Source organism: Ixodes scapularis, unplaced genomic scaffold, assembly GCF_016920785.2.
Source record: "Ixodes scapularis isolate PalLabHiFi unplaced genomic scaffold, ASM1692078v2 PGA_scaffold0__279_contigs__length_252992795, whole genome shotgun sequence".
NCBI lineage: Eukaryota > Metazoa > Arthropoda > Arachnida > Ixodida > Ixodidae > Ixodes > Ixodes scapularis.
In genome coordinates this window covers 218384166-218396308 of record NW_024609835.1, presented here as the reverse complement: position 1 = coordinate 218396308, position 12143 = coordinate 218384166, and the positions used below count along the sequence as shown (strand labels likewise).

General features: G+C 49.4%; 1 protein-coding gene across 1 annotated transcript; it reads left to right on the top strand.

The window, feature by feature from the left end:
- Positions 1-6692: 6692 nt before the first annotated feature.
- On the top strand, positions 6693-7835 carry LOC121838070 (uncharacterized protein K02A2.6-like; the record flags this gene model as incomplete). The annotated part of the gene is made up of 1 exon (XM_042294078.1): positions 6693-7835. A coding segment is annotated over exon 1 (1143 nt), but the record flags the coding sequence as incomplete, so codon positions are not given.
- Between the last annotated feature and the right edge of the window lie 4308 nt (positions 7836-12143).

The window sequence follows — 12143 nt, the reverse complement described above, 5'->3', positions numbered from 1 at the left end:
CGCTGCTATTTTGGCACAAGTGATGTCACGAGAACTTCCCCCCATCCACCAGATGAGAATTTGAAATCGTTTAATTATGTTTAAAATTAGTTCTCCTGTGTTTTACAGCGCAATATTTATATTTCCGAGGTGGTGCCTGTCCCTAGCCCATATTTATGCAACAAGATCGGCGCTAAAATTTCGTTTCACTACCCCTTTAAAGGGGCACTGACACATCAAAATCATATTTTTTTTTATTATCCGAAACGATTGAAAACGATGCCGGGACATTACCCTCAAAATTTGAGATTTGGGAATTCAGTATTCGTGAAGTAAAAAAACAATTTCCAAATGCCGAATTCGAAGTTCCCGCGCGATCGGCGCCGGTGCCTTGACGTCAAAAATCGCGGAGACCTGAGAGTCGACTTCCTTTCACCACTCCCTGCTGTTGCCATGGCGACCCAAAGCGAGGAGGAAAGGAGCGAGCGCCCGGCGTTGCGGCGGACCGGTTTTGAGCGGTGTCGCCTGTTTTCCGTTGGAGGATACAAATCCAGGAGACGGCACCACAACGAACTCCCGATTTTTGGTATTTCAAAAAGAAGGGCCGTAGTGCGTTCGCAATTGCATTAAAAAACATGTTTTAGGATTGCCGTAATTAAATGTTATAGAGATGTCGCCTACAAAGCTTCTAAATTTCCTGATTTTTGACGTCACCGATCAAAAGAAGCGAGGAGGCGAGACGCGGGAAAATCAGACGCCAAAAATAAAAAGGCGCGCGCGCGCGCGCGGGAAAATTTTTTTTCGCGATGCGGTTTTTTTTGCGTGTCTATGACTGCAACTTGCATCGTTTTAGACAATAAAAATAAATACGACCTTTGGGGTGTCAGTGCCTCTTTAAGACAGCAGGTGTGAAAGTTAGGTTTCTAACGAATAAAGAAATAAAGCTGTACGGGATATCCAATACTGGACCCTAAATGTTGTGTTATAGCGGGCTGTGCAAAGTGCAGATTTGGGCACACAGGTGCTTGGACTTGACAGTAACATGACACAGCACTTATTATGAAAAAAAAAAAGGTGGCATAGGGAAACCAGGTGAAAATTTGGTTTGGGCGGCGTAACTCAAAGGGAACCGGTTTTGATCATGAAGAGGCTGTCAAGAGAATACCACTGGTCGAGGGAGGTGGAGACTTTAGAGGTAGGAAGGGACTAGTGAACTGTACTTCCAATTGAAACAACTTTACGAAAGGTGGTTCCAAAGCCGAGAAAACAAAGTTGTCGGCCAGCACACGGTTTTGCCGCCAAGGGCTTTTGCGGTCAGCTGTTGTGTAATAACCTGTTGTGCAAGGTGCTGATTTTCTGCGCACAGGTACTTTGACATGACCGTCACTTGGCACAACACTTATTATAACAAAAAGAGTTGGCATAGCGAAACCAGGTGGAAATTTAGTTTGGGCGGCGTAATTAAATGGGAACTGGCTTTGACTGTCAAAGGCTGTCAGATAATACCACTCATCGTAGGAGGTGCACACTTTACAGGTAGGAAGGGACCAGTGGACGGTAATTCCAGTTCGAACCACTTTGCGATAGGTGGCTCTAAAGCCGAGAAAGAAAATGTTGTCTACAGAACTTGGGGTATCAGCGTTTCCACACCCAAAAGGAGGCTGGTCAAGAAAGAAAGCACACCACATAAACTTTCAAATTCAAACGTCGATTCTCCAGTGATTCCGAGTTTCATTGTTTTTTTTTTTTAGATTTATATTTGTCACTTTTTTTACCTTTCGAATCTTTCTTCACGAAGTACAGATTGCGTGCCATACTTGTCCGGAAATATCATCGACACGTACGATGGGGACGAAACTTCTTTGGAGGGCATTCCTCCAACGAAATTGGCACTTCATACCTTCGAGTGTGGGTTTGTCCCATCGGCGCTGACACGTGCAGGCGTTACTGGTACGAAAACAAACGCAGAGCGCAAAGCGGCAGTGTAGAATATGTCAGCCGTGCCGACACAGTGGCAGACATGATCGCGAGACCAAATTTCTCACGTCGTACGGCACGGCTCCATCGTTGTCGCTGTCCCAAAAAAACATCGGCGAGGCGAAAAACTGAAAATTTGTCTTCACGAGATACGACGCATAACTATTGAAGCACTTAATGACGCAGCACAGCTTCATGCTGTGAACCCAGCGCTACCGCACCACTCCGACTTCAATGCGTACCAAAGTACGCGGCGTGGTTTCGGTTTCGTTTTCTCTGGGGTTCTCGCTGCCTACCTTCGGTACCGGCCGCGCGGCGGCGCGCCAGTCGCGTCGCACGGAGTGTATAGGCAGAGAGATCTACGGTCACATTGGCCACAACATCGTTTAAACTTTTTATGACTAGGCTTCACCAATATTGCAACGTGCCCTCTCCTATAGTCAGTTACAGGTTAAGAAGGTAGCGGCAAATGCCCCTCAAAGGGAATCGGATATCCCTCCGCCACCTCCGCATCCAATAGCGTCCCACCGTTTCCGTGACGTCGCGGCCAACGCGCAAAGAGGGTCTTGCCTTTCTGTACTTATTTGCTTTATCTTTCGACTTTGACTTAGCATTGTGGAAGCCACGAGAGGGAGATTAGAGTTCTCCCCCACCGACGGAAACAAATACGACTTTCGGGGATTAGCTTCCCCCCCGATGGATACAATGGCTGCTTTCAGGGGCTCGGTTCCCTCTCCGATGAATACAAAGGTCGCTTACTTAAAAAGTGGGATCGGAGACAAGTGGGAATCTATTGAAGCGGAACAAGGAGCGTTTCCAGTGAACTCTTCTTTCGACAGCGGAGAGATTTGAAACGGGCGCATCACACTTGTGGGAGGAGCTTCTCCTACCTTCTTGACTTGTAAACGACTATAGTACTTCTAACCTCCTAGGGGCCGCTCGTTTCTTGGCTGGGCGGTCTCCGTCGGGTGATGGCGGAAGCCGCCACACACGAACTCCCGTTCCGTTTGTGATGAGTCACTGAACGGAAGCTGGAACTCGCTCGCGAGAGCAGCATTGCCGTCCATGTTGACAGATTCGACGAAACGACCGCGCCACCGCGTCACCGCGCTGCTATAACCCACCGCGGTAACCAGAGTCTCGATCTCCTAAATACTACCGATACCGACTATTCACACTTGACGTCCCTCCCTACGTCACCTCCGTTTTCGGAGGCCCAGAAACGAGAATGGAGATTGTTCAGTTTCGGTTTCTTTACTTCTTTGTAGGCACAGAAATACGCGTCGCAAATGTCTACAGAAAATTGGGCAGCATGCCATGTTCCCAAGAAGCATAAACAAACTATTTAAAAAAAACAAAAAAACTAAATAATATCGCCTTCATTGTCCCCTTAAAGGGGCACGGAGGCAAAAATTGAAATATTCAGATTTCGTTCAGAAATGAGTCAAGCATGACGGATAATAACCGTAAATGATAATCGCACGTTTGTATTTTGAACAACTGGCTATATTTTTCATTCCAAACGATGCACTCGAGCACGCGCTCGAAGAGAAGCGAACGGAGAGCGCGATGCGTCATGGGATATCCGGCGCAAACAAAAACAGAAAGAAAAGATTTCCCGAGTTCGTGGAGTAGCAAGGCAGGCGTGGTTATGCGCTTTGCCCTTGGTGGCGTTGTCAGCCCTGTGGTGGTGTCAATAGCGTCAGCGCGTTACAACCGAGCCGTTTGAAGTGCCTGTGGGGTGACGAGCGTGTGGCTGGCCCAAGGAGCCCGTAGCTTCCACAACACTGTCAGCTTAGGGCTGAACGGGGTGAGGAAAGCAACGTTTGTTCAAGTTTTGAGCGACTGGCTAATCTTCTAGGGGAGAGTGGCTGTGTCCGGTTGCACGAACGAGGGTTCGAGAAAGAGGGGAGTCCTTCCTTTCCGTCTTCTTTGACCGTTTGGTAAAATGCGCGATTTGTGAGTTGTGGAGGAAAGCTAAGAGGGAAAATGTTGAAATGCCAAAGAGCGGCGCTGCTACGCAGAATCTGCTGCGTCACGACTACGTAGCAGATTCCACAACGTTGTTAGACTACCTCCCAAATAGGCTCCGCATGCATCCACCAGGTGTACATTGAAAAATCGTTTAGTTAGGTTTAAAATTAGTTTTCTTGTGCTTTCAACAGAAGACTGGTGTTTTCGAGGTTAGGGTGGAACATGCAACACATTTAAGCTAGAAAATGAGTGCTGGAATTTCGTTTCCCTACCCCTTTAAAATGCAATAGTCTATAAGCTTCCATTGCATGGCAAAAAACCCCATTATCTTTTACGGGGGAAAAAGCATCTGCCTCAAACACTGTCGTAATAGTTTAAATAATATTCAGTTCTACAGGGTCCGATCGAGAAAAGTAAACCCTTCTTTTCGGCCCGCGTAAAAAAACTACGCATCGCAGAACGCCCAAACTCGGCTAGAATGTAACCCTAGCGGTCGAAGCAAGATGCCAAAGTTTCAGAACATGAGTTTACCTGGATCGAAATATGAAAGAAAAAAACGAGAAATCTCTACGGGGAGGCTCCGACCACGGAGAGACGCAGACGGAGGACATCTGCTTTGCGTTGTATCGCATAGGTGGCGCCACCACCGGTGTTCGGGTTTGCGAAGAGCAAAGCAGACGACATCTGCTAAAATAATTAGCATGAAGAAATGTTATACCTGAGCAAATGCACCGAAGTATCACAAATTAGAGCGTGTAATTTTTATTTCCATTGCAGTGAAAAGCAGTGCGTAAGTGAAACTTCGGAAATGATAGAGAATAATTCCAAATTCGCCGCCAAGCCCGGCAGATGCCCGTGATACCGTGATACCCGCCAACCCGCATAGGTGGTGGCGCCACCTATGCGATGCAACGCAAAGCAAACGGCCTCCGTCTGCGCCTGTCCGTGGTCGGAGCCTCCCCGTAGAGATTTCTCGTTTTTTAGATGCGGAGCATCTCTTGCTCCGGTCTATGTCCCGCGGCGTCGTAGTCCGAACTCACACTACGCATGCGCAACTCTCCTCCTTCCCTCTCTCCAACAGCTGCGCGTTACTCTCTACGCTCTCTCTCTCTACCAGCTGCGTGCACTTCGCGTGCGTTCGCTTCTACTCACACCGCGCGCGCATGCGCAACTCTCCTCCTCTAGTCTCCTCTCCTTCAAGTGTGAATATAAGCAGCGGTAGCGCGCTGCGCGCGTTCAAGGGGAGAAAGTGGCCGAGTGGGCTAACGCGTCTCAGCTCGGAGCGTGGAGCGAAAGCTTGCGCTGGGAACCTCCTGGGTTCGAGCCCCGCCGCCCCCGCCCGTTTCGATCTGGATGAGCTTCGTACCGGCACGCGTTCGTGTGATCACTACTGCGTGATGCACGTTAAAAATCCCAGGTTAGCGGTTGTACTGCACTGGCTAAATTTCTCAGCTACGGCTAAAAGACCGATTACCCCTTGAGGCGCATCTTCATCAAGGCTGTATAAACATAAAAAAAAAAAACAATTTCTGCGCGCGTTCAGTTCACCGCTGTTGACTCCACTTCACCCCGTTCTTCCGATGAAGTGCGATGGAACGATGCTGCGCATCACCCCATGGTTCCCCTCGGGAAGATGGTGTAATGTTTTTTCTTTCATCTTTTGATCCAGGTAAGCTAATGTTCTGAAACTTTGGCATCTTGCTTCGACCGCTAGGGTTACATTCTGGCGGAGTTTGAGCGTTCTGCGATGCGTAGTTTTTTTATGCGGGCCGAAAAGTAGGGCTTACTTTTCTCGATCGGACCCTGTAGAGTAAGGCCTGGTGCACACTTGCGAATCGGCGGGCGAATCTGCAAGAATTCGGCCGCCGGGCGTACCGTCCACTGTGCATTGCCGCGGTCGATTCCGCTTCGGCGGCAGCAGATTAGCTGTAAGTGTGAACCAGGCCTGATGGTCTAACGAACGGCCTGCGATTTATCTGTCCTCCCAACGCACAGATAGCAGGTAAACTCGAAAACACTCCGCAGTCTAGAAGAAAAAGTTCACTGCTCCCTGTGTACGGCGTTTGCAAGTGCACCTGCTATGTCGGCCATGGGAGGACCGAGAAAACAGGGACAGCTTGTTATAGCTAACTTTGATTAAGGGCGTACAGTGCTCTTGCTTTATAAACACCGTGTTATAAGCTTTCCCGAGTAATCGGGAAAGCTTATAACAAATTGGCGACGAGGGTAAAACCTGTATTATCTTCTTACGGCAAGCATTAGTCGTGTTCAGCTCCACCATGCCGAAGTACGGGACCCTGGAAGTCTTTGACGGGGAACCAGCGGACTGGTTAGAGTACATGGAACGCACCGCGCTGTTCTTCGAGGCCAACAGCATTCCTACTGCAAAAAGAAGGTCAGTTTTTCTGACGTCCTGGGGTGCTAAAACGTACTCCATTCTGCGGAGCATTCTGACCCCCAAGGCTCCAAACGAAGTGAGCATAGAGGAGATTTTTGGCGCTCTCAGCAACCACTTCACCCCAAAACCCTCTGTGGTAGTCACCCGTTGCAAGTTCAACAGCCGATTTCGACACACGGGAGAATCAGTGAGCGACTATGTTGCCGCACTCAAGAAACTAACCGAGCACTGCGAGTACGGAACATTCCTGAATGACATGCTTCGCGACAGACTTGTCTGCGGCATCAATGACTCCCCAATGCAGACACGGTTGCTTGAAGAGCCCAATCTCACGTTCGAGTCTGCGATACAGCTTCTACTAGCGATGGAAACTGCGAAGAACGATTCAAACTTGCTAATGAAACAAGGAAAATGTCAAGTGGCGTCCGAAGCTATCAACGTGGCCAAAGAAGCTTCATCGAAAAGCATCACTTGCTATCGTTGTGGAGGGCCTCATTATGCGTCTGTGCGCAAGCACTCGAAAACAAAGTGCAACGCATGCCACAAGACGGGACACTTTGCCAGTGTGTGCAAATCAAAGAAGCAGCAAGGCCAATCCAACAATTCCGGACAGAAGAAAAACGCTCACAAGCGTCCTGTCTATGCTGTTGACAATTCCGAACAGTCGTCCACGAGTCAGCCACCCGTGACGTACAACATGTGGTCACTGAAATCCTCCATATCATCACCTCCATATGTTACTACTTTGGAAGTGGCGGGGAGACCACTTCGGCTAGAAGTGGATACCGGAGCCAGCGTCTCCATCATCGGACAAAGAACTTTCGTAGAAGAATTTCCAGAGCTTCAATGTGAACCTTCGGATGTCATCCTAAGAAGCTATCGCGGTGACCTTTCTAAGGTTCAAGGAAAGGTTGTCGTACCTGTTCGATTTCTAAACAAAGAAGCAACGCTTCCTTTGTATGTCGCACGTGATCAGACTCCTACACTCCTTGGAAGAGATTGGATCAACGCCCTTGGAATAAGTTTGGCCGATGTGAAAGAAGTTACCGCTGCATCCAGCATGGAAGGAATTCTGAAAAATCACAAGGAAGTTTTTTCCGACGGACTAGGAACGCTGAAAGGTGTGAAAGCTAAGATCACCATCCCAGAGGGAGCGCGGCCCAAGTTCTTCAAGCCTCGCAAGATTCCGTTTGCGTTACAGGACAAGGTTGCTCAAGAACTGCAACGACTTCAGCGCGATGGAATTATCTGTCCTGTGAGAACATCCGAATGGGCAGCACCAATTGTGCCTGTTCTAAAGCATGACGGCCGAGTGCGGATCTGCGGTGATTTCAAGGTTACTGTAAATCCTGTAACCATTCTCGAGAAGTACCCGGTACCCAGATTGGAAGATCTGTGGGCCAAACTTTCAGGAGGCGTCAAGTTTACCAAACTGGACCTGAAGGACGCATACCAACAGGTGGAGCTCGAGCCTGAGAGTCAGATGATTGTCACCATCAACACTCCAAAAGGACTTTTTCAGTATACCAGACTACCATTTGGAGTATCCTCGGCTCCTGCAATCTTCCAGAGAGAAATGGAAAACCTACTGCAGGATATGCAACACGTCGTCGTATACTTGGACGATATTCTCGTGACTGGACTCAATGACAAAGACCACCTAAAAAAATCTTGAACAAGTGCTGCAGCGTCTAGAGGACGCAGGTCTCAAGCTCAAGCTTGAAAAATGCACTTTTATGGCCCCTGAAGTGGAATACCTTGGGCATGTGATTGAAGCCGGAGGACTGAAGCCAACGCCACGCAAGGTAGAAGCTGTCCTAAATGCGCCTCGACCAGTTGACCTCAAGCAGCTTCAAAGCTACCTTTGACTCGTCAACCATTACCGGCGTTTCCTTCCCAACTTGTCTTCAGTACTTCAACCGTTGTACCACCTGCTCGCTGCGAATACATCACGGCGATGGGGGCAACAAGAGGAGAAGTCTTTTCACAAGAGCAAAGAGCTCTTGACATCTGCAGCAGTACTTCAACAGTTTGATCCTAACAAAGAGATCATCCTCAGCTGTGACACATCTCCTTACGGACTCGGCGCTGTTCTTGCCCATCGAGATTCAAGGGGACAGGAACGTCCCATAGCCTTCGCCTCGAGAATCCTCCTACCAGCTGAGCAAAATTACAGTCAGCTTGATAAGGAAGCCTTGGCACTCGTTTTCGGAGTGACGAAGTTTCATCAGTACCTTTGGGGTAACCAGTTTGAAGCCGTCACTGACCATAAACCTCTCCTTGGACTTCTGGGCCTTGACAAGGCCATTCCAGAGAGAGGATCACCTCGAGTCATAGGTTGGGCAATTACACTAGCAGCGTATAAGTACAAGCTGGTCTACCGACCCGGCCCGAGCATAGGTAACGCCGATGCGTTGAGTCGCTTACCGTTACCAGTGGACAACTTCCAACTTCCGCGGCCAGCTGATGTACTCATGTTGGAAGCGGCGTACCCTGCTGTTCTCTCCGCCGCAGTCGTTGCATAGCATACCGCGACTGATCCAGTGTTGTCACGAGTAAGACAAGCACTGTGGTCCGGTATCGATCTCCCAGGAGGACCACAGCGGTCGCCTTTTCGAACAAAGCTGACGGAACTCAGCGTCCAAGAAGATTGTTTACTGTGGGGATCAAGAGTGATCATCCCACTCAGGTTACAAGAGCAAGTACTTCAGTTACTGCACGAAAGTCATCCAGGAGTGGAGAAGATGAAGTCCATTGCACGAAGTCACGTCTGGTGGGATGGGCTAGACCACAGTGTCCCGGCAAAGCTTCAAGATTGTCGCGAATGCCAAGAACATCACCGTTCCGATCGGAAAGTACAGTCAACCCCGTGGCCTTTCCAGAACGGCCATGGTCCCGCTTACATGTTGACTTTGGTGGTCCATTCCAAGGACTTTATTTCCTGGTATTGGTCGACGCATACTCGAAGTGGGTTGAGGTCATACCGGTATCGTCACCCTCTGCTGATGCTACGATCAAATGCCTTCGGAACATCTTTTCGACACACGGTCTACCAGATATTGTCGTTTCGGATAACGGTCCGGCCTTCGTAAGCGACAAGTACAGCGAATTCCTAAGCCGCAATGGGATCCGACGTATGCTGATTCCCCCTTACCACCCAGCATCAAACGGAGCTGCGGAACGCGTCGTGCAGACCGTGAAAGGAATGCTGAAGAAAGCGTCATCTGGAGATTTTCAGACCAAGATTGACAGGATGCTTCTGACATACAGAACTACAAAGCATTCACTAACAGGTCATAGTCCAGCTGAGCTGCTAATGGGCAGAAAGCTAAAGACAGCCCTAGACCTCCTACATCCGGACATGCGGAGTGGAGTACTCTGGAAGCAGATGAAGCAAAAGTTACGCTATGACCAAGGAGCACGCAAAGGCCCTCTACCTGAGCATGGTCAAAAAGTGTTTGCCTGAAATTTCAGGTCAGGGCCTCCATGGCTTCCTGGGGTTGTTATACAACCATCGAGTTCATCATTTGTGCAACTGGAACTGAAAGATGGGACTCGTTGGAACCGTCATGGTGACCATCTTCGAGAACGTCGTCGTCCACCTGTGACACCCTACAGAGAGCACGGGGCAACCGACTCCTCAGCTGAACGAGACAGGTCAACCGAATCTTCCTGGAACGAAGATCATCATGGACCAACAACAGCACACCATGACATAGGATTTCCTCGAACTCAGGAAGTTTCATGCCAGACGTTGCCAACCGTCCAGACTCCGAGTAGTCACCAAAAGCTACGCTCTACGAGAGTAAAAGAGCCCGTAGATCGTTACAAGCCTTAGGCCATAGTGACCCGAACTTTGACGTCTAGGTTTTGAGACAGTATTGTTGTTCCTTCGTATAAAAAGGGGAGGAGTGTGATGATGATGATGCTAGCGGCGCCATGCATCCGTGGCGCGAGAATAAAGACAAGAAGTGTCTGGCATCTCGAGCTGCCTGCACACGCACGCTGAGAACGATGGTGTTCATTTCTTCCTGTCCCCCGATTACTCGGGAAAGCTTATAACACACCGTGCACTGAAATGGAGCATGGTTGGTCGTTTGAAACTCCACACAGCGGTAGTAAAGTTTATAGGATGAAATTACGCTCCCAGTATGTTAGGAAAAAGTGAAAACAAAGCTAACCTCTAACAGGAGTAACGTAGAAGTTTGGGCTAGATGGTATTTCATGCTTAAAAACTAAAACAGCGCAGGGACACGGACAAGAACAAGAAGGTAGACGAACAAGGCGCTGACTTATACAACTAAAGTTTATACGTGCTAACATGAAGTATAAAAACTACAACGTCATGACACACAAATAAAGATAAAATACATGTAATGGACACCACGTCTACCTTCTTGTTCTTGTCCGTGTCCCTGCGCTGTTTTAATTTTTAATCTAACAGGAGCCTTGCCTTCGTGCTGACACCATCCGAAACGGTCCATTCGTCGCTTTAAAAAAAAAGGCACAATTTTTTCAAGTGGCTGCCCGATGTTCAGATGGCCAGGTGCCTCCAGCTCCTCGCACAACAAGATGCAAAACCCAAATGGGACTAGTAGCTGCTGGTAGGCGAGAGGAGGGCGAGCAGGCACATCACCGCACTCGGAGCTGCACACTTGGGCTCGATTTACAGCTCCCAACATTGTTACCAAGGAGGTCTTTCCGTCCAGCTGCTGCAAGCAGCTTGTGAATTGGTGCGCGGCGCTTTTCTTCTGGCTGATAGTGCGCTCCTTAGCCTTCCTGAGGTCCAGCCGACATGAGGGCGGCAAGTCTTGTCGTCCTTGGCCCACCTTTCGCCAATCTACACCCTGGACACTCGAACCTTTGATAACCTGGCCTCTCGGCCTTCTCCAACGCTGTGGCAGATCCGTGCACGACAGATGTGCTGGGGCCTCGGCGAATTCTTGCCTTCAATCAAAATGACCGTCTTCAGGGCGGCCTGGAGGTGGCTGCAGGCTTGCTTCCCAGCTGGGCACTCACAGTATCCATTAATAAGTTCACCGTCCTTGGTGATGGTGGCACTCACGGTGTAGGGAGGCTGCGTCTTCTTGTGGCTTCTGAAGCATCTGGCTCACAAGAAGCATCTCAAGGCCCTTTAAATGACAATGATAAGCGATGAGCACCTGTTCCCAATCATTACGGTCCTGACCATTTCATGCGAAGCACACTGCGCCATCTCATGCAGGGCACGGCGAAATGTGAGATACATTACCAGTACAAGGTATTTCTGGAAGAGCGGGCCAGTTTGAGAGCTGGTATACATGGCTGCGCGAGCAAATCGCTACACAGCTCCCGATTTGGGCGAGCCTGTTCTGCGGCGCAAGCCAAGTGACGCCTGGCGTCGTTCGAATTGAGGCGCTTAGTTTTGTTTTCACAGGGGCACGCAGCTCAGGTTGCATCGCCCGGCTAGCTCTCGCGTGCAAACATGTCGTAAAACTGGGCGCGCACGTGGCGAGCGACAGGATATACCATCGCTCGTCGCGTTGCTCGGTTCTGGATTTCTCGAAAACTTTTCTCACCGCCCGGAAGTCGCTTGGATGCAGTCTGCCCCAGCGAGGGACAGACGACGGACAGTCCAAACGAAAGTGAGTCCTCGTCGAGTCGCCAGTGCAAGGCAACCGTCACATGTGTTCACCCGACGACGCTTCAATGTTAATCTCAAGATTCGTGCTTCCGAAAAAAAAAGCTTAAAATTAATTACTTTTTTTTTTGGTCCTAGTTGGTGCATACCGTCGACGCCACTACGTAGCTCTCTATACTAAAGGCCCGTTCACAC